We start from the raw sequence: 23,527 nt of genomic DNA on the forward strand, positions 1-23,527 counted from the left end.
AAGACTGATGGTTTTAAGCGCTCTTTTAAATATGTAGCTGTGCAAATATAGAACAGTTTTCCAAGGGAGGTCCAATTAAAAATACTAAGCAGAACAAACGTATCATGTTGGATTATTTTTTATAATATAGGAATTATTAGTACTGCTGCTTAAAAAAAGAACACTTTAGCTCTCTGTGCTGTACCTAAATATAGACATACATAATTACTGTATTACTATATAGTAATAATATCTTATACTGTTGTCTCCGTCTTAATACCTTTTTGTACCTGTATCGGCACTGCCCCTACTGCATAGAGAGGTTTTGAGAGTTAATTTTCCTGTAACCGTAGTTTTAATATACATAGTTATATTACTGAATACACTTTTGTTTTAATTCTTAGATATATTTTTAAAATTGTACCAGCGCTGTCTCGTTTGAACCACGTGCTTACGTACGTGTGTACAGACTAACGGTTTGGTTCATAATCGAGAGACACTCTTGTTTGCCATTGTAAATACTATTAAAATAAAAATAATTTGAATAAGAATGCGCTTTTAAAGTTTACACACTACAATACCCTATGTGTCTCGAGTTATATAATATACTTCAACTTTTTGAATATTACATTTGGCAACACTACCAGTAATGTTTTAATTACCAGTACGTATACTCTGTGTTTTCTGTAAATGTTATTTTAAAACATTTAAATACTTTACTGATTCCCGAAAAACACTACTAAATTATTGCAAAATTTCTTGAAGTTCAGCATTCTGAATTAAACTTACAGTAAAGCTTTTATTATCATTGCCTAATTTAAACAGTTGTGTTGAAAAGTTTAATATATTACCCTGACTGCCTATATCTGCCTTATTTTTAAAGGAATTTGACAACCCAGAATTTTAATATTTTCAAACCAGTCAATTGAGTCTACGCGAGTGTCTTGTGAATTTTGTATTGTCGAAACATTCTCAGAATCATTGCCAGAGTAGTACTCTTGATTAATTTCATGGATATGGCCTTTTTTAGAACAAAATTTTCTATAATGACCCTTTTCATTGCATAAAGAACAAAATCTATTCATAGCAGAGCACTTACCCTTATCATGCTGATAACCGCATCGATAACGAGGATATTTTTTACCTTTGTGATCCTTATCGGTGCTTGTTGGCATTCTACATCCAGAATGTTGTGCATACCGCCCAGAATGTCCCTGCACTGGCATACCACTTCTTGCACTTTTGTCGCCATTACATATATTTCCGTAATCCAGGGTACGCACAACATTTACTTCTTTCGCGATTTCTCGCTGAGTAAAGGCACTACTTTCCATCGATGTATATGGCCTGACTAAGTTCTAAAGCACTAAACTATTAAAGTTTTTCCTGAATCCGTGAATTTACATTATGTGTCTGGAATAAATCTAAATATACCGAATACTTTAAGCCGAACACTAGTCAATGAGGTCATCAATACCGATTACTTAGAACATAACTTAAAAGTATATTCAATAATTTCTACAACTAATGAAAATCAAGAAAGGTTTCAAAAAGAAATTAATGTGGACCCTGCACTTCAAAGAATTAAATATTATGTATTAAATGGTTGGCCCAATCATAAATAGTCAGTACCAGCAAATGTAAAGCCTTATGGGCTTATCAGACATAGTATATTTCTGCATGAAAATGTATTATTTGATAAGAAAAAGACTTATACCCGATTCACTATATGGTGAGTTTTTAAATTTAATTCACCAATCACGCTAAGGAGTAGTTTCTTGCAGAAATAAAGCTCAAGATGCTATTTATTTTCCTGGACTTATGCGGGACATTAAAAATGTTGTGCTTAACGGTATCATTTGTCAGAAATACGCAAAATCAAACATGCGTGAATCTCTTAAACCTCACGATGTGCCTAAATTACCGTGGCATAAAATTGCGATAGACTTTATGTCGGTGGCCTCACAAGACTTTTTGTTATTAGTGGACTATATTTTTCTAAATTTTTGGTTGTTAATGATCTTTCGAATAAAACCGCAAAAAGTGTTATCACGTGTCTTAGAAAGGTATTTGCCATAAATACAGATCGTGTTTTCGTTCGTTACTTATAGGAAACCGCATAGAGGAGAAATTTTGCAACGTCGCGCGTGTACGAGTGCCTGCGACAGAGCACCGCCCCGGCCGGCCCAAGGACGGGATTAGTAAACATCTGACTTTCGTGGGAGCTGCGTCGTTTGGCGACAAAATGTCCCAAAATATTACGCGAAAATCCAGGCATTTTTAAAATATTTATTCTAAAGTGGGTTTTACAGACATGACAATAATGAAATTTAAAGCGTTATTCTAATAAAAAATAAAATCAACTCTGATAAAATTATAATAAAAAATCAGAAATAAAACTCTAATAAACAAACTTAACAACATATAATTTTTTAAATAAAAGGCTCAAATAAACCGCCTTCTTTCGCTAAACAAAAACTTAATCTATCGTAAAAGCTATTTCGCACCTCCAAAAGAGTTTCAGGTAAAATGGAATTGGCACCTTCGACAATTTTATTTCGCAACTCCTCTAAATTTGTTGGCCTACTAAATTCATGCTTGTAAATGGTCTGCTTAAGGTAACCCCACAGATAAAAGTCATTTGGAGACAAATCTGGAGATCTAGGAGGCCATTTAATATCGTCAGTCCCACTAATAAGGCGGTTAGGAAAAGTATTTGTTAAAAAATCCTTTACCCTAGCCGCGTTATGAGCAGGACAGCCATCTTGCTGAAAATAAACCGATGTCAGGTCTACATCAGGTAGGATTTGAATGGCAGGAAGAACTTGGTTTTGCAACAACTTAAGGTACTTTTGGGCGTTTAAAGTGCCATCAATAAAAAATGGCCCTATAACATTGTCACCCAAAATACCTGCCCAAACATTCAATTTCTGAGGATACTGGGTACGAAACTGAAAACTTCTGTGCTCGTTTTCCTAAGACCAATAAACAATGGAAGGATTGTGTTTGCCATCTAATGGAAAAGAAGATACATCAGAAAACAAAATATTTTTTAAAAAATATTCGTTTCATTTTTTAAAAAATATCATAATACAAGTTTCATTTGCCTTTTCCATCATGGTTTCACAAAATTCCATTCTTTGCCACTGGTCTTCAGGAAATATTTCCTGAGTTTTTGAATACTTGAAACATTTGTACCCATATTTTTTCCAGATACGAGCAACAGTTTTATTGCTCATTCCCAGTTCCTCACCAACACTTCTAGTAGACCGTGTCGAATCAAGTTCTAGGGTACTGCAAACCATTTCTTCCCGCCGTTCTATATCCTGGACCACTTCAACAGGTGGTTCTTGACGTTTTGTATGGCATTTTTTACAATCTTGAAGACAAAAAGATGTCTCAAAATTTGTAACCACATTTAAAACCGTTTTTGCACAAGGAATCGGTCTATTCTCACATGCAACTGAAAACAAATCTCTACATTGTACTGCCGAATTGCCTCCATAAAACCATTTAATTAGTTGAACTCTTTGGGAAGGGGTATAAACAGCCATAGTGAAAAAAACACAAAAATAACGCTCAAAAATTATTAATGCAACGTGCAGTAACACAGCAAAGTGAGGTCTGCTGACTCCCGGTTCAAAAAATAAAAATGATAAATTCCGCCGCCTGCAAGTCGCAACCAAGCGGTATTGCCATTATTTTGGGTAATACGTAGCTCACGAAAACACGATCTGTATACTTTCTAAGGAAATGTTTTTATATTATGGACCGCCGTTTAATTCTAAAGAATATATATTCTTTGGAAGAACTTATGACATTAAAATAATTACTTCTAGCCCTAAATATCCTAGAAGTAATGGCTTAGTAGAGAGGACTATTCAAACCGTAAAAGAATTATTTTTAAAGGCAATCCAATCTCAAAAGGATCTATTTTTAGCTATTATGGATTATATTGCGACGTCAACGCAACATTTAGTAGCTCCATGTACGTTGTTGATGAGCAGAAAGTTTAGAACAACTTTACCAGTTAAAACAGAAGTTTTATTGCCTAATATCCTTATCCAAGAAGCGTGGAAAAGCATACTTGAAAATCAACACATGCAAAAAAGCTTCATGATAGGTCGACGAAGACTTTCTGAATTAAAAGTAGGTGATCCAATTTTGATGCAAGAGGGGAAAAAATGGAGTTCTGGTAGTCGTCAGAAAAAATTACTATAATAAATAAATAAATAAATAAATAAATAAAAAGGACTTTATTTTTGACTCGGCGAATTTCAGCAATGCTGCTTTTAACCGAGTACATAAATGATCAGTATACATAATAGATAATGTTTGGAATACAAAAATATAAAAGATTACCACTGTATCTAAATTCACAATCTTAATAATTATAAAGAATAACAGAAAAAAAATATATAGGTAAATCCAAAATAATGAAATCATAAAAAATTAAATTATGAATTTAACGAACTAAACCATAAATTATAACAAATAACAATAATCCATGCATACAAAACAGTAATAGGCAAGAAGTTCAATGTAATATCTAATTAAAAGACACAAGAAATATGCAATAAGATGGAAAAAAAATCATGTAAAAAAAAGCATTGTTATTAATCTAATAAAGTCTGTCTGTACTTTTTTTTAAAAGCTTGTCTTTGGAAACCTATCAAGCTGGATAGTATTTCATTTAAAAGTTTGCTGGCCTGGTAGCTAAAACAACCTCTGAAAAGGCTTGTTTGGTATTTTGGTATTTCCAGTCGATTTCTGTACCGTGTATTTAAGTTGTGTACAGAAGTTCTATATGATAGTTTGTCTATTAAATACTGTGGTGTTTGTGTTGTTATGAGATTATTTAGAAAGGAAGCAAAATGCAACTTTTGTCGTTTTTCGATATTAAGCCACTGTAGTTCTTTTATTTTGTGACTTATGTGATCCCTGATTCTTAAATTGAAAATTAATCGTGCACAAGAATGCTGTATCTTTTGCAATTTAAACTTTGTCCCACAATCAATGAAAGGTCCGTAAACATAGTTGCCATAATTGGTATGAGAGAGCACCAGTGATTCACAAAGTATTTTATTAAGTGCAAAATTGATAAAATGTTTGCTTTTGATAAAAGATTTCTCAGCGCATAGTACGCTTTCTGGCATATTTTAGCAACATGCGATTTAAATCGCAAATTGCTATCTAGAATGATGCCCAAGTTTTTGTACTCAGTAACCACCGGTACTCCCTCGCCCATCATTTTTACGTTGGACAATACATAATCCCTCTTGTTACCAAAAAACAGCACCACTGACTTCTTTGGATTCAATTTTAGACCATTTTTATTTGAATAAGCATGAATTTGATCTAAGCATTGGTTAATTTGTCTTTCAGCTTCAAAACAGCCTTCCTTCTCAAAAGAAAACTGAATCTGACTATCATCAGCAAATTGCTCTAATTTACACTTGTTGGTTATACACCGGTGCATGTCCATCGTATAGATTACAAAGAGCAGCGGGCCCAATATTGAACCTTGCGGCGCACCTCTTAAAACAGGCAGCACACTCGAAAACTTCTGGTTAATAATCACTCGCTGAGATCTTTGTGTTAAATAACCTCTTAAAAGTTTTATGGTTTGGTCGTTAAATCCATAATACTGTAACTTGGCACACATAAGTTCTGGATCCAGCGTGTCAAAGGCCTTGCTGTAGTCAAGTAACACCAGGGCACATTGTTCTCCTTTATCTATCGACTGGATAATTTCATCCAAAACGTCCAGCAAAGCTGTACCTGTACTAAAACCTCTTCTAAAACCTGACTGATATTTATAGAAAAGATTATTTTTTTGCAAAAAATCGAAAATTTGATGGTATATTATCTTTTCAAAAATTTTAGAAACCACGCACAACAAACTAATTGGCCTTAAGTCTGAGTGACTCTTAGGATCACTATTTTTTGCCAAGGGTAAGACTGTAGCTGTTTTCCATTGTTGGGGAAAAGTGCTAGTTTCAATCATTTGATTAAAAATATGGGTTAGAAACGGAATAATAACTGGACAGCATAGTTTAAGCATTTGAAGCGTAATCTGGTCCGACCCTGATGCATTTGACGTAAGCGAAGAAATAGCACGCCCGACTTCGTAATCATTAACCAAACGTAAACCAAAAGTGTCTTGAACGGTCGAATTGATTTGCTAAAATTTTATTGTATCTGGATCAACACTTGTATATCAACACTTGACATATTTGGATCAACACTTGACATATTTGCTGTACAGATTGAATAAAAAAGTTATTTATTTCATTTGGATCCTGTAGTTGCATGGGAATGTGATAATTGCTTTTATTTTTATTATAAACATTCATGTCATTAAGACCTTGCCATTTTTTTTTGCTATTATTTGTGGTGCTCAGAATATTGAGATAAGCTTTTTTTTTCATTGCGAACCGCCCGTGTAAAGAGGTTTCTAGCTCTTTTGTAATCCTCCCAATCACCAACGTTTTTTGACTTTTTGTACTTTGACAAAAGGCTATTTCTATATTTTTTCATTGTTTGCAAAACCCCAGTAAACCAAGGAGATTTTGGTCTGGTTACCCTTATTTTACGTTTTGGCGCATGCTTATCAAAAAGTAACAAAATATTATCTGTCAGCGTACTAATTTTGTCATTAAGATCAACTTGATCAAATATTTGTCCCCAGTTTAGGTTAAATAAGTCGCTATTAAATTTTTCTAGATCAAAATTCCTGTAGTCACAATACTCGAGAATTTTCGGAGGCAACGGCAAATTAATTGTAATATTATAGTATATTAATTGATGATCAGATGTTTCATGCATGTCGTGATGATAGACCTGACCATTCAGCAATTTCTCATTTGAAATGATAATCACATCTATTAAAGAGGCCTTTTTTAATGAAAATCGAGTGGGATTCATAACAATCTGTCTGAAATTAAAAGACTCAAGCAAATTGTTGAAAGATTCATTAATAGTCGCATATTCTAACAAGTTTATATTAATATCGCCCAACAAAATCAATTCATGACAAAGAGGTAAAATGTAACCAATAGAATTCTCCAAGAGATTAATTGCATTTAAAGCGTTGAATTTTGGAGGACGATAAAAAATCCCTAATCCCAATTTAATGGTATTTACCTTCATAATAAGCCATTGTTGCTCCAACTCCTCGTTCTTATCATAAGCATCAAATTCAGTTACACACAAGTCACTTCTGAAGTAAACACCAACACCACCACCTCTAGTATGACGATCTACTCTTAAAAACCGGTAGCCCTCGATAGACACGTATTCATTAGAAATGTCCTTAGAAAGCCAACTTTCTGAGATAGCCAAAATATCCAATTTAAGACCAAGAAGGCAATTTTTAATATCTACTATGCTTGGCAGCAATAAATGTACGTTTAAATGACCCACTTTGAGACTAGATGCCATTAAAAGTTAGAAAAAAAAACAAATAAATCATGCCTTAATCAACCCAAAGTAACCAAAAAAAAAGAAAAAAAAACAGTAGAAAACAAACCAACTAAGCCAGCAAACTTTCTAAGAACCCCATACTTTTTATTGCAATTACTGGCTCACCATCATCCTTCTTAGCTAAGATCTGTCCATTTTTGTGCCATACAAATTTGTAACCTTTTTGTCTCAAATTCTTGGCTTTTTTAAAAAGTTCGTATGTGCCTTTGGTCATATCTTCATCTAAGAAAATTCGATCCAATGAGTCTCCCAGCCCAGAATTCTTCAATTCCCAGAATTCTTTTTTGTCTCAAATTCTTGGCTTTTTTAAAAAGCCGTCTGGTTTTTCTCCTCTTCCCCCTTAATTAGCCCTGTTATGCATACATTATTTCTAATTTTATTTAATTCCTGGGAGGCTTAAGATGATTTCAAACATTCTACCTCTTATTTTAGGATAGCATTCTCTCGTACAACTTCATTTACCATGTCCGTCAAAACTTTTGAGCGGGTCTTTTCTTCTTCGTACTTTTCGTTTAAAAAGTCTACGAATTTTCGAAGTTCCTTAATTTCATCCTGAAGGCTTCTAAGAAGCATCTTAAGCTCCGGATCTTCATTAGACGTACTGGGTTGCGCAAAAAGCAGCGATCTCCTAGTAATATTATTTACTGACGCATCCTCATCTTGTTTACATTCTGTACAGCACCACGGAGATTTCTTTGCTTGCATCACCCGAGCATCTACTTCGGTAACGTTTCCGCACTGAATATGAAAATAACCTTTGCAGTGGCCACACTGCAGTTTCATTTTCTTTCCAATGTTGACCTTGCACATTTTACACGATTTTGAGGTCATATTGACAACGCCGCGGGAGTACAACTCAGTCGTTACAATAGAATACCATGAAATACGACCTCGGTTCAAAGTCCAATTCGATTGTTTATAAAGGTTTTTAAAGCAATTTTTTACTTTATAAGTATTTCTTTCGCCACGATAACAGCACTGATGGATAATGCCCTTGCCAGTTACTGATAGACGACAAAAAAATTAAATTAAAAGCACTAAAAACTGATCTTATTTACTTTAAACTTAAGCCAAACAACCGTAATATAATGACTGTATTATGCGAGTCAATGAGGGTAAATATAGGTGTAATAGATTAATAGACCACTTAAGACCTAAAAATCAATCAGAATCTTAATTCTACAGACCGAATCAGAATACTTAATAAACCTGAAGACCTCGTTTCTCATTTCAAAAAAAAATATACCTTTAGATGTTCCTGAGAATGATTATATTACAAGAAGTGGTAGAATTAGTTGTCCTTCAAAAAGTTGTTGTAACTAATTAGTGCAATGTAAAAATAGTTAGATAACATTAAATAAAAAATTTTTTTTGAATAGGGTGTGTTATATATTACGTTTTAAACTTGTAGCTATTGCTTTTTAAATATTACATTTGTCAATACAGCCAGTAATGATTCCATTACCAGTACGTAGTCTGTATGTTTTTCACCGGTTTAACACCAATAAATACCTATTAAGTAAACAGTAGTACCTTGTATTATTTAATACCAGCAATATAAAGTTTAGGAAATACTTGGTTATTAGTAAAACAAACAAACATCTGAGAGTGTACCCGCCGCTTGCTCGCACAAGCTGTAACCGTCTGCTAAAAACCGTTTTACTATATCGTCAGTTCACAAGCAAAAACACTCAAAAAGTGAAAAAAAATACACTAATAATGGCAACAAAGAAATTAAGTTTTAAGTATTATTTTATGATATGTTTGTAAATGGTTTGCCATAAATAAGTTTAAAAAAATGTCCTCATAAACTTACTATGCACACTTTGATTTCCAGATAAAACCTCAAACAAATTCAAACGTCTGATGGGCATTAAAGAAACAGACCCGTCAGCGCTACCGGTCAAAGGTACCGACGTTCTAAAGAAGCAACAGGAAATGTTCACATCGATGGAAGCTCAGTATGAGGTGGCCAGAACAGCTACGCATACTATGAGAGGTGTAGGGTTAGGTTTCGGAAGCTTTCAACGATAATAAGTGTTTGTTGTATATTGTGTGATTATAAGTTTACTTAATAGCGTCGCACTATTCTGACGATAGGTCTTAGAATGTCGAATTTACCGTTTCTGTATATATATATAGAGGTTCGAAAGGTAAATGTGAATTAGAAACTTTTGAGTTATTCACAGAGTGATTGGATTTTCTGTTTGGCATAACGATTTTTCTGATACGCGGGACACCCTATATAATTGTACTTTTAAGTAGTATATTTTTTCGTATAGGTAGTAAATTAAATTGTTAGGTATTTAAATTGGGTATATAAAATATCTCTATGTTACCTAAGGATGCCTTGTAATGAATAATATATAATTAGAATTCAGACATATTGTAAAATCATTCATAACATAAAGTATTGTTGAATCAGAAGCACATTTTTATTTGTCCGTTAAAAGCTATGTAAATATAAAGATGTGTACAAGAGGTTTTCTGATGCAATTTCTTCTAGTGATGGGTTAATTTAAATTAAAAATCATTCATAATTTGATTATGAATATTTTTAGATAGAATTAAAACACATTTTATTTGGCGAATAGTGGTAATATGTATAAAATCATATAAACATAAAGTGTAAAGAAAAATATATTTTAATTTGTAATGAAACTATTTAAAGGCATACATTTAGAAACATTATGTAATCCACATTTTTGATGTAATTGTCTAGTTCTTTAATTAATTAATAATTTGTCCCGCTTATTAAAGATCTGATCGGCATGGTGTACAATTCTGGTATTATTAACATATTTCTTTTTCAGAAATCCAAGGTATTTTTATTATCTTCAAATATTGCCTTACCATTAGAGTAGCAATTGTAGTAATGCGTAAGATTTCACTGATGTATTTTTTTTAACAAAATGAGACCATAAACTCGTTCATGATAATATAATAATAATAAATATATTCAGCAGATAATACATTCATACATTATAACATTACAAAATAACGACAGCTTAACCGCTAAAGGTGTGATTTCCTAGCGACGTCCAGCGTTCGCGGTTTGCCACCACGTCTGGCAGTTAATAACACGTACAATGTAGTTTGTATGCGAACGTAGACCCTAGCCGTCTATACATCAGTTTGATATAAGCAGAGTTTAGCTGAAGATATTAACACAAAATGTCGAAAAAATTCACAGATGCTGAAGATGAAATATTGTTTTATCAAGTACGTGAATATCCTTGTATTTATAACCATGAAAATAAAGACTTTAAAGATTAGCCAATTTGGGAAAATGTATGGAAAGAAATTGCTGCAGCTTTATCCAAGAATCGTAAGTATTTAAGAATAAATTCATTGTTTTCCGCTCCATATAGATGAATCAAGTTTTGTGAATAGTAGGGTTGCATTAGGTCAAGTAGGTCGATTAATTTTTCCCAATGTTTCAATTGGTATTTTATACAGTGTTCACCATAATGTTCGCTACATATGGGCATTTTTTTACTTGTAGGATATGGGAAAATGTATTATGCTTGATCAAATGCTCGAATTTCCCATATGTAGCGAACATTATGGTGGACACTATATAATTGTTAGTATTGACAGTAAAACACAAAACTGTTTTTATCTATAAACATCTTTTATTATATGTATGTATATTTTTCAAAACATTGGCTCAATAATTATCAAATTGTGTGTAAGATTAAAATACAAAAATATGGACACAAGACTCTGTCGTTTTGCCACTCTGTTGCTCCTTCTTCGCTAAAGAAATTTGCGAACATTTCTCTGATTTCCAAACCAGTTGCATTAGCAAATCCTCCACCTCCTGTTAATGGAGTAATGTTCTTTGGCAATGGAATATTTGAATCATATCCGTAATAAGATTTATTGTTTTTTTCCAAAAATCCATCTTTTAATAGATTATGAAGACAAGTCATCATAATCAACTTATCGCATACTTCTGCTTTAACAGCTATTGGTGTATAATAGATGCGAAAGACTTGGCACAGACCAAAATGCATTTTCAGTGATACGTCTGGCCCTACACAGTCGGTAGTTGTAAATAGTTTTTCTTTTATCGCCTCTAGCCTATAACTTGCTGTATGGTTTCATTAAATGTCGATGTAACCTAAACGCTTCATCTCCGATTAGGCGATTACTACATAAGCTAGCTTCCTGTTTGTATTAGGTAGAAATTCATCATTTGGAAATAAATTTCCTGAATACACCTGATTGCCCATCGGTGAATTAGAAAAAATGGAACTGTCTCCCTCTTTACCGTAAGCACCAACATCAACAAACAGAAATTTGCAGTTTGCATGGACCATTGCTAACAGAACTATTGAAAAATTATCTTTGTAATTGTAAAATAGGGAGCCACTATTGTTGGGGCGGAAAATTCGAATGTGTTTTCCATCGATTCCTGCAACACAGTTGGGGAAATGCCATTTTTTCCTAAATTCAACGCTTTTTCCTTTAAGTGTTCACTACTACATGGTCGCAACAAAATCGGTACCGATGTTGAACATAAAACTTCCAGTGTTTCTCTAATAATAACTGAGATGTAGCTGAATGAAATGCGGAAGGCAAATGACAGGGTTCTAAATGACTCTCCAGTAGCCAAGAATCTAAAAAAAAAAATATCTCATAAACTCTAGGTTTCTAGTTCCTACTTATATAAAGATATTTGACATTTTAAATATTTCTTTTTTTAGCCGAAGAATGCAAAATTCGCTGGAAAAATATTCGCGATAATTATTTTAAAAATAAAAGAAAGCAAAAGTTAGGAACTGGTTCGGCGGCATCATCCCGACCTACCAAGTGGACACTGTTGGAACATTTGAAATTTTTAGAATTGGTGAAGACTGAACGAAGGCATGATACTTTTTTGTGTATGGATAAATTTTATTTTTAAACTAATCGTAGGCGACTTCAAAACTTTTATGAAAATCAAAATGACAATAATATACAGTCACAAACTTTTGATGATAATACGACCTATTCAGAATTACAGATAGATAACGAAATTGATGACGTCGCATCACATCATCGCATAATCTATCGATTTGAATATACCTGCAAAAAGATCAAAACCAAATATGGGCACAAGTCGATCAAATACTCCCAGCAGTAAATCAAACACTCCATCACTATCAGGAAGATTTGTTAAATCCACAACAGCAAAATCAAAACTACTGCAAAATTTAGAAGAAAGGTCAAAAGAGCGCATGGAAATGTATTCGAAACTCGTAGATAATCAGAATGAAGACGAAGTTGATTTGTTCATGAGGAACATGGCTCTAATGTTAAAGAAATTACCTCCTAATTTAATTAATGAAGCAAAATTAAAAATTTGACCATAATAACAAATCTCCAGGCATCAATGACTAATCCAGAGCAGCCACAAAATCGCTGTTCACCAGTGCAAATGACTTCTCAACTAGTGGTATATTTTCAAATGCCAGGCCAACTAGAAGATATTCCAAATGAATCAGTTAACACTTCAAAAAATGTGTCTTACCTTAGTGTCAGAGCCAATTTTTCTTCTGGGGAAATAGGAGTTTTTACTCTGTTTGTGGGTTTCTTCTTTAATTCATTTTGAACTAGGCCTAACAGAAAATTAAATTGATCCTTATTAAGCCTGAAGAAGCTGCGAAACTTTTCATCGTCGTCATTTAGGTGATTTTGTATAAGGATCTTGTAATAACCTTCTTCGTTTCGGGATTCATACAATTCACTTGTATTATGGCGGGTGTGCTCTCACTACTACAGAAACGCGGACGCTTCAAGCAAATCCCAAAATCGCCGCGACCAGTCGTTACTGCTGAACGTCGCGGCGGGCCGCGAACGCTGGACGTCGCTAGAAAATCACACATTAAGAATACCCAATGCACAATGGTATTTTAAAAATATTGTGTGTGCATTTCCTGTCTATCCAAATTAATTAATTAAAATAAAAAACAATTTTTAAGAAAATAATAAAACCATAAATACCACAACAAAAGTGATTCAAAAAATAAAATAGGATTAAATTAAATTAGGGGAAAGAAAGGGAAAAAAAACAGCAAGAAAAATAAACAGTACTATGTGTATCATACTAACCAAGTGACGTTATCATCTAATATCCAGTCGTGGATTCTACTTTTAATTTTGTTATAGGGTTTATTTCTGAGTTCTACGGGAAGTTGATTATAGATTTTTGCTGAGGTGTATGTTAAAGTTTTTTGACATTTAGTTTTTGTAGTCTTTGGGATAGTTACATTCTTATTTAAAGCTTGTCTAGTGTTCTGATGTGAGATTTGAAATGCAAGTAGTGTGGATTTTTACACAGAAGCCCAACCACTGCTTTCAAGTAAATTTGATTTACTTGCAACAATCTAGCTTTTCTAAATAAAATATCCGAGGAATACAATTTTGGTTTGTTAAACATTACCTTCAGAACATATTTTTGGGTAATCATAAGAGGTTTCAGGATGGTCTTACTTGTTCCGCCCCATGCTGTTATGCAATAGTTTATAATTGATTCAACCAGAGCTTGATAAATGGTCGTAAGGGTCTTTTTTTGCATAAATTTTCTTAATTGACGAAATTTATAAATAAGTTTCCGAACTCGAGTGGAAATATACTCAACATGGTGGTGCCACTTTAGATTTTCATTTGCTGGGTGCAAGAACATTCAGTTATGCCACAGTCATTTTCGTGTAATGTGATCTCTTTTAATGTGCTAAATGTTCTTGAATCTACAGAAAAGCATAAAAAGCTTGACTTTTCTGAGTTTAGTGTTAAATAATTTAAACCAAGCCAAGTTTTGATTTTTTTCATGGAAGACTCCGCAACAGTCTTTACATCCTTCCAAGACTTTTCCTTAATCATTATTGCGGTATCATCTGCAAAACACACCATGCCGACATTAGGCAACAACTGCAACAACTCATTAACATATACAGTGCATTTTTTTTATCTCAGGTCATAGGGTTTTACGTGTAATATTTTCAACCCCATGTCAGAACCTGTTCTATTTAATCGATAGGATTGAAACTTGGAACAAGTGAAGTTTAAGTTAACAGAGTTTAAAAAATCCTATTATTTTGCAAAAAAAATTGCGAGAAACCTATATAAAATACGTTTTTCTGATGAAAAAGTTTGCTTTTTCTGCACCTCGTAACCTTCATTACCTTTACACTTAAAGCAGGTAGACAAATATCTGACAGTGACACAAAATAATTTCCTCAAAATATCAAAAATATATTTTCAAAAATCAACAATAAACAAATATAACCTTTAAAATAAATTGTTCAAAGTGACCTCCAAATTGAGCCAGACAAAAGCCCAGACAGTTGTAGTAATGTCTTTTAACATTTAGGAGCTGCCGGGAAGTAATGGTATTACGAAGTTCTTCGATATTGTTGGGTCTGCATCTAACAATATCAAACACTTTTGATGATAGATAGCCCCAATAAAAGTTATCTAAAGGCGAAAGATCGGGGCTTCGCGCCGGCCATTTAGATGGCCCAAAACGTCCAATCCAGCGTCCTGGGAACGTGGCATTCAAAAACTCTGTAACAGTCGCTGCACTATGAGCGGGGGCTCCATCATGTTGAAAAATTATCCTGCCATTTTGAACAGCGTTTCCTAATGCGGGAATGACCTGCACCTGAAGTAATTCTAAATATTTTGCAGTATTCAGGCTACCCTCTATGAAAAATAGTCCAGTGATTCGATCTCCAAGAATTCCTGCCCACACGTTAAGTTTCTGTCTTGTTTGGGTATGCGTTTCCTGGATGACGTGAGGATTTTCTCGCGCCCATATTCGAGTATTTTGTTTGTTGACTGTACCATTTGTACAGAAAGTACTTTCGTCTGAATATAGTATTTTATTTGTAATTGTGGGGTCGTTGTTAATTCGTTCCATCCACTGTTCACAAAACTGCATTCTAATAAAATAATCATTAGGCAAGAGTTCTTGAACATTTCTAACTTTAAAAGATTTGTATTTTTCTTTTCTGATTGCCTTATAGCAGCTACTCCTACTTTTTCCGGTAACTTCAGCAAACTGAGTAAGACTATTTGTTGGTTTTTATTCAACGGCCAAGCATACCTCCATTTTAAATTCTTCGTCTACTACAATTTCGGTTCTTTTTCGTTTTAAGTGAGAACTGGCGATGCATCCAATCGTAATAAATTTTTCATGAAACCGTTGTACAGTTGATCTAGACGGGACGGGACGGTTAGGATAAGATACGGCAAAATTATCTACCACTTCTTGCGCCGACATTCCTCTAATGTAGTTTGAAACCATCTCAATACGTTCCTCCGTAGTGTAAATCGACATCTTAAAGAGTTTTTGAACAATTTCAATGGAGCAATTTAAAAATTATTTTGTGTCACTGTCAGATATTTGTCTACCTGCTTTGAAGTGTAAAGGTAATGAAGGTTACGAGGTGCAGAAAAAGCAAACTTTTTCATCAGAAAAACGTATTTTAAATAGGTTTCTCGCAAATTTGTTTGCAAAATAATGGGATTTTTTAAAGTCTGTTGACTTAAACTTCACTTGTTCCAAGTTTCAATCCAATCGATTAAATATAACAGGTTGGGTTTCAACATGGGGTTGAAAATATTACACGTAAAACCCTATGACCCGAGATAAAAAAAAATGTACTGTATAGAGAACAATACCGGTCCAAGGACAGTTCCCTGTGGCACACCATATTCTACCAACCTAGGCAAACTGACACATCCATTTATTTTGGTGCTTTGTGTTTTTTGGTTAATGTAACTTTTAAACAGGCGGTAAGGGATCACTCGAATCCCAATATTTTCCAGTTTTTTTAGCAGAATATCATGTGTCACAGTGTCGAACGCTTTGCTGAGGTCCAGAAATATTGCCATGCACCTCTCGTCACAGTCGAAACACTTTCCTATCTGTTCTGTAATACAGTTCACCGCATCTTCTGTACTTTTATTTTGTTTAAACATGTATGAGTTTTAGATCACTTGGTAAGTATTTAACATTTACAAGACCGTCACAATAACTACAATTACAATTCCGATATTCATCCAAAAAGCTACTAGGATCCATAAAAATTAGCAAAGAGTTGCAATGTTTTTACATTTACATTAGTATGTATTTGCTTTCAGATTACATTAACCTTGCATTATGATGATGATGCAAGTCTTCTTCCCATTGTTTAAGTTTCTGCTTTGCTTTATATTTTATATTTCTCCTCTCTTTAAACATTCATATTTGCCTCACTTCGTCTATTACTAATTTTTGTTATTAATTATATATTTTTTTTAAATTTAGGATCCAAAAAAACAAGCATTCGCCATAATTTTGTTAGTTCCAAAGTTCGATAAACGTCTTGCGAGTGTATCCAATATTTTCAATTTTAATTCCTTACCAATGTTGGAATTTCAGTTTCTCAAGTTAAATTGGAATCCAAGTAAACTAGGCTTAATAACTGAGAGTGCAGGATACTTCTCACTTGACAGAACAGTGGTTAATTCGTTTGAGGGTTGTAAAACCTTAACACAATCTTTAAGTGCTTTCCATATTCTTGAACGCTTTTAAGTTTATCTTTTGCAATACTGCATTTTTTAGCACCCAACTTCTCTACTGAAGAATAGCTTCAGTAACACAACTATACCGTATGAGCGAAACAGGGATGGGAGGGTGATACTTTTGAAAATACTCGTTTACTGGTTTTTGAACATTAGCACCGTTATCAAATATTGCAGTTACAATTTAGTTCTCTCAATCCTACTTGTTTGAAATGTATTCTATGGCAATATTCTCCGCAATGTGTAACCCATAAAATTCCCTGATAACTGAAACTCGCGCTTCACATTTATATACATATATATACATTATATACATTTATATACATGCGGAGAATTTGCGACAGTATTTTATTTTAGAAAGAAAATTGAGTTTAAAAATATGATTGCGGCAGTTGAAAAAGCACTCACCTATAGCTGGCAACTGGTAATAAAATGTTTTGCGGTTCTCTCTTACATCTATCACACACGAGCCTCTGCCGCGCGGCACATCGTTTAATAGTCTAATATACAGGGTGTTTGGTTCACCAAAGTATACAGGGTGTCCCGTTGAACTTGTAAAACCTTTTAACTGGGGTTAGGTCTTCCTCTGGGCTATCGAAATATGTCAGTATGACCTTAGTGAAATGTTTACGGTTCGAGTTATAATTATTTTAAAATTTTTCAAAAATTTGGACCAAAGTTTTTCAAAAAACCTAAACTACGCCAAAGACAATATCTGTCTAACTTTAATAACTTTATAATATTGTCCAATCATAAAATGTCTTAGGACAGTAATCACTTCTTCGAAGTTCTTTATTGTGGAAATACTACAGGGAGTTCCCAGGATTAATGCTTTTTCACTTAATTACTATTTGTTTTGCTCTTATACTGTAAGAGAAATAATTTATGGTTTATGGTGACCATCAGTTTAAAAACCCTGTTTCATTCTAATCTCATAATGGTGAAAAAGTATGCGGGTGTCTTATCTCATAAAAAAGTTAGGCTTTTTGATATACTCTTTTACTACGGAAAACTATCACTAAAACCAATATTATTATTATTATCTTACGGACCAGAATAAAAATTCTGTTAAATCTCATATTACTTTGAATTCAAGGAATTTTTGACGGGAAAAAAAATTTGGACTTAGCGATCAAATTTGCAAATTAGTAAATAACAGAAATACATACATTTCACTTCCGTCGCCTCATAATTTTGATATTATTATTTGAAACTTTTATTAAAAGCTTGCTTTTGTTTTGTTGCAATGCATTGCTAACGTAAACAAACTGTCCAGTTTGAGTTTTTTGACCTTTGGTGATTATAAGAAATATTTGTTCGATTTGTTTTGGATTTATTTTACAATGCCTTATGTTAGGTACACAGCGCGAGAGTATGTAGAAATGCATCTTATCTACGGAAAAAGTCATCAAAATGCCAACGAAGCCGCTAGACTCTACAGGGATCGATTTCCTCTAAGAAACCATCCTAACTCGAGTGTGCACAGAGCGTATTGTTAAGGAAAAATGCCAGGCTTTCAAGGAGGAGCTCATCAATATAATGATCAGGTAATCTTAGATGAAGTGCATGAAGATCCATTAATTTCAATCAGAGCTATCCAACGACGAACGGGAATTTCAAAAACTACTGTGCATCGTACATTAAGAAGATACCAAATGCACTCATTTCATGTCCAAAGAGTACAAGCTTTTCTTCCAGCGGATTACAGAAAACGGGTAGTATTTTGTCAGGATATGCTGAGAAGAATGCGTGCGGATCCACTTTTTTGAGAGCATTCTTTGGAGTGACGAATCCTCATGTCGACGTTTCGGAATTTTCAACATTCATAATGTACATGAATGGGCAATGGAAATCCCACATGCTATTCAGCAGGATAAATTTCAGCACCAGTTTAAAATTAACCTTCGGACGGGAATAGTTAACAATAGGGTAATTGGTCCAGTCGAAATTCCCGATAACTTAAACGGAGTATTTTATTTGGAGCTCTTTCAAGGTCAACTGCCAATTCTGCTAGAAGATATAACTTTAGAAGTGAGAGGGCAAATGCGGTTCCAGAATGCCGGTTGTCCTGCTCATTATGCTGCATTGGTTCGACAACATTTGGATAATACGTTCCCTGGAAGATGTATAGGGATACTTGGGGGCTACTCTTTGGCCACCACGCTCCCCAGATTTGAATCCTTTGGATTTTTTTTTATTGGGGTTGGTTAAAACTGATTGTTTGTATAAGACCGGTTAATACAAGAGAGGAACGAGAAATAAATAAGCAGGAACTCTGCGTCGATTAAAAAGACATTTTGTAAAAAGATGCAGAACTTGCCTAAGAGCTCGTGGTGAACACTTTGAAAATTTATTGTAGGCCTCATCCTCAGGAGCAATAAAAATTTAATTATTCGATTATTTTTGTAGCTTTTGTTTTTAAGACATTAAAAAAAAAGATCTGATTTTTTAAATGTAGGTTTTAGTGATAGTTTTGCGTACTATTAACTGCTTCAAAAAGAATGTTTCGTAGTATATCAAAAATCAAAACTTTTTTATGAGATAAAACACCTGAAAATTTTTTACCATTATGAAATTAGAAGGAAACGGAAGTTTTTAAACTGATGGTCACGATAAAACATTCATTATTTCTCTTACAGTATAAGAGCAAAACAAATAGTAATTAAGCGAAAAAGCAATAATCCTGGGAACCCTCTGTATTATTTCCACAATAAAGAAGAATTTTGAAAAAGTGATTACTGTCCTAAGACATTTTATGATTGGACAATATTATAAAGTTATTTTGGTGATGGATCCGTAAAAGTTGTAATAAAATTTTTGTTAATTATTTTTTTATTGTAAATTTGAATGTGTGTGATATAAAACACGTACTGATAAAAAAAATATCTATTCTACATATTATTAAAAAAAATGTGACTTAGTTGAATATACAAAAAGAATTTCCGCAGTACCTAACTTCGAGTTTCACGCGAACAACTCGAAGTGTGTAAAGAAAGATATTTGGTCAAATATTTTTTTTAACTTCCTTTATCTTTGTTTTTTTTTATTGTTATATGACTTTCTAATAGAAAATGCTGATTCTCTTTTACCGAGATCAGTTGAAAGATGTGGTTCAGTATTTAAAATTTAATTTTTGTTGTTGATCTTGCTCCTTAGTAGGTTTGTTGATTAGTTATCAACAGGTGTCAATTTCAGTATTTCATACCGCTTATTTTGTGATATTGTTGTTAAATCTTTTGATATAATGGCTGCTTTTGCGAATTTGAAATGTTATGGATGTACGGTAACCATACTAAAAGATTTCCTCAAAGAAGAGTACCTCATGTGACCGTTTTCGCTAATACCTACCGCAGATTAAGCGAAACTTGTAATTTAAATCATGCAGAGACTAGAGCGAACAACCAGCAACATCCAGTTGAAGTGGATCTGTAAATTTTAAATGAAATTGAAAGATCAAGTGGTGGGATCTCCAGGAAAAAAGCTCAACGGAGAATTTTGCGGCCAGACGAATCCAATTTTTCTCGCGAAGGGATTACTAATTTTCACAACCTATTATATTATTGGACGGATGAAAATCGTCATACGAAGAAACAAATCTCATTTCAACGAAAATTTAATGTAAATGTGTGGACGGGCGTAATAGTATAAAGCCCGTGCAACGTAATAAACCTGTGGTAATATGATATAACAATAAAAAGAATAAATATAAAGGAAGTTTTTGAAAATATTTAAACGAATATCTTATTTACACATTTCAAGTTATTCGCCTATAAACTCCAAGTTATATATTTCGCAAACTCATTTTCTACACTCTATTGTTCTAAAATTTTTTATCAGAGGTAGATCCCATTACGTGTTTTATATCTATGAAATACACATTCAGGTTTATAATAAAAAAATAATTAGCAGAAGTTTTATTATAACTTTTACGTATCCATCACCAAATTCGGTACAATTCGGAAAAACGATGATATCTCGAAAACTGTAACACTTGGTACAGCACTATATAGAGTTAAATATGTTCAAAATGATCACCTATCAGCTCCTTTCTTATATACGTCGGTGAACCAAACACCCTATAATACAGCGTGTTTCAGAACTATGGGATCAAACTTCTAGGGGTTGTTCAGTGCAACAGTAGAATCCATTTGAGTATAGGAACCCATGTCCGGAAATGTGACACTACGTCAGTACGGCCCTAAGACGCGTTTAAATTTAGAAAAAATATTAATTACCTAAATAGGATCTGATGCATTTATTTTTACCTTTTGTATATGATACCATTACAACAATTGTTCAAAATGTTTTCCTCCAACCTCAATACACCGATTTAAACGCCGCACATGATTTCGGCGGACTACACTAAAAATTTGATCCTCGTTTTGAATGATTTCAAATGCTGCTGTTATTCGTCCAATTAAGTCTAGCTCTGATTCTACTGGAGTTTCGTAGACTAAAGACTTTACATGTCCCCACAAGAAAAAATCGAGCGACGTTAAATCGGGTGACCTAGGAGGCCAAGAAACTGCTCCAACTCTGGCAATCCAACGGTGCCCAAACCGCTGAGCCAAATACTCGCGTACTTGTACAGCAAAGTGAGCCGGCGCTCCATCATGCTGAAACCACATTTGCTGTCTAACGTTTAGTGGAACATTTTCAAAGAGTTCTGGGAGAACTTCCTCCAAGAAATGCAGATAAATAGGTCCTGTTAAGCGTTCTGGTAGAAGGTATGACCCAATTAAATAATCATCAACAATGCCTGCCCATACGTTGACAGACCAACGATTCTGTTGTTTTCTTGGAAAAATTGCATAAGGATTTTCTTCGTCCCAAACATGGCTATTCCTACTATTAAAAATACCGTCTCTTGTGAAAGAGGCTTCATCGGTCCACAAAACATATCGTAAAAAATTTGGTTGTGCAATGATGTGATCCAGAAGCCATCGACAAAATTAAACTCTAGGATGATAATCGGCTGCAGTCATACCTTGAACTTCTGGAAGTGGTAAGGATGGAGTTGTTGCTCGTGTAGTACCCGCCAGACAGAAGCGTTACTTGTATTCATATTCTTAGCGACGTCACGTGTGCTATTTGATGGTTCATCGGCAACTCGCTGAAGCACCTCTTCTTCAAATTCGACCGTTCTTACGGTTCGACACTAGTATCATGCATCTTGGTCTTAAACACGCCTGTCTCAGCGAGCCGCCGATGAACCGCAATAAACTTTTTGTATCCAGGATGTTGTCGTTCGGGATAACGTTCATGATACAACCGCGATGCTGCCGTGCATTGCAGTTTGTTGCTCCGTATGCCAAATGCGTATTCGCCAATTCTTGACTGGTAAAGTTTTCCATTAGTAATAAATGTTTAAAAATTGTAAGCTATAAAATTTTTAAACATGACATTGAGAATTGGCATTGCTAAGCGTTGATTTTAAACAATTGTTATGTTATCATGTACAAAAGGTAAAAATAAATGCAGCAGATCCTATTTAGGTAATTAATGTTTTTTATAAATTTTAACGCGTCTTAGGGCCGTAGTGGCGTAGTGACGCATTTCCGGACATGGGTTCCTATACTCAAATGGATTCTTCTATTGCACTCAACAACTCCCAGAAGTTTGATCCCATAGTTCTGAAACACCCTGTATATTTTAATAATATCAAAGATCGTAATCAATTTGTAATTGCGTGACACGTTCAAAGAGAGTGAAAACTTAAGAACATCTATCTTTTTTTGTTCTGATGGCGCTGCAGTACCCATGCTGCGCTGGCGCTGTACCCATTCAACTGCTATGGCACTACGCGAAGGTCGCGAAACAAAATTAAAATAATTATATTCGGCAGTCCGGCGTCTTCGCTACTACTTAATAAAACAAATAAATAAGTTCCAGAATATTAAAATTTAGAATCTAAGCGAGAAAAAAATCACAAAAGATACCAACAGAGCCGACTTAATCGGAGGCACTCAATAAGAAAGAGAAATATTTACAAGCTAGAAATTAGTAATAAAAATTGACTGGCCAGACTTAGTTTACACTGTTTCGGGCGGTGTTGCTGACCCACCTTCGGGCTTGCTTTCCAGGGAAAATGGAGGGATTCTGCAGTCGAATGTATAACCATCTTCGCGTTCCATTCTAAACGTACCCCTAAAGAAAAGATACCAGTCCATTAAAGAGCATGCACAGCAATTTACCATAAAGGCGCAATTGTTGCAAGAGCTGATATATAGAGTGGCATAATGCCTGTAACTTTTTAATTACCTGGTATAAGAAAAAGTGACCCTAATGAAAGTGGTTCAGTAAATTACTCACCTGCATGAGTTGTTTTGATCATTTCTGGTTTGGTTGCAAAGAAATCAAGTGAACAATTTAAAATAATTAAAAAAATTATTGCATATTTGAATTCAGTAGAATCTTTCTTTCTTTTCTATAGATTCTTTTCTATAGTTGTAAATTCACTAGAAAAATGGTATTCATTACTATTAATTTGGATCTAGCTGGATCC

General features: G+C 34.0%; 2 protein-coding genes across 8 annotated transcripts in view; one reads left to right on the forward strand and one right to left on the reverse strand.

Annotated features, from left to right (window-relative positions):
* LOC126738830 (arginine/serine-rich coiled-coil protein 2) overlaps nt 1-9,891 on the forward strand; it is a 39,567-nt gene extending 29,676 nt beyond the window's left edge. For both annotated transcript variants that reach the window (XM_050444281.1, XM_050444283.1), the window contains exon 7: nt 9,302-9,891. In XM_050444281.1, the coding sequence (XP_050300238.1) occupies nt 9,302-9,498 (197 nt within the window). In that variant the 3' untranslated portion in view covers nt 9,499-9,891. The remainder of the gene's footprint in view (nt 1-9,301) is intronic.
* Nucleotides 1-23,527, reverse strand: part of LOC126738832 (polymerase delta-interacting protein 2) — a 55,488-nt gene that overhangs the window by 23,651 nt on the left and 8,310 nt on the right. The window contains exons 8-10 of one of the 6 annotated variants that reach the window (XR_007661453.1): nt 23,087-23,169; nt 12,983-13,321; nt 10,394-12,089 (exon numbers count right to left, since the gene is read on the reverse strand). The exons of 1 other annotated variant lie outside the window; for it this stretch is intronic. Coding sequence is in view for 3 of the 5 variants with exons in the window: in XM_050444286.1 (XP_050300243.1) it covers nt 13,137-13,321; nt 23,087-23,169 (268 nt within the window). In the remaining 2 variants the exon portion in view is untranslated. Of the gene's footprint in view, nt 1-10,393; nt 13,322-22,904; nt 23,170-23,527 lie in introns of those variants that run through there. 4 more of the 6 variants (XR_007661454.1, XM_050444286.1, XM_050444288.1 and 1 more) reach the window with 4 other exon arrangements.

Source organism: Anthonomus grandis, chromosome 7, assembly GCF_022605725.1.
Source record: "Anthonomus grandis grandis chromosome 7, icAntGran1.3, whole genome shotgun sequence".
In the NCBI taxonomy this organism is placed as follows: domain Eukaryota; kingdom Metazoa; phylum Arthropoda; class Insecta; order Coleoptera; family Curculionidae; genus Anthonomus; species Anthonomus grandis.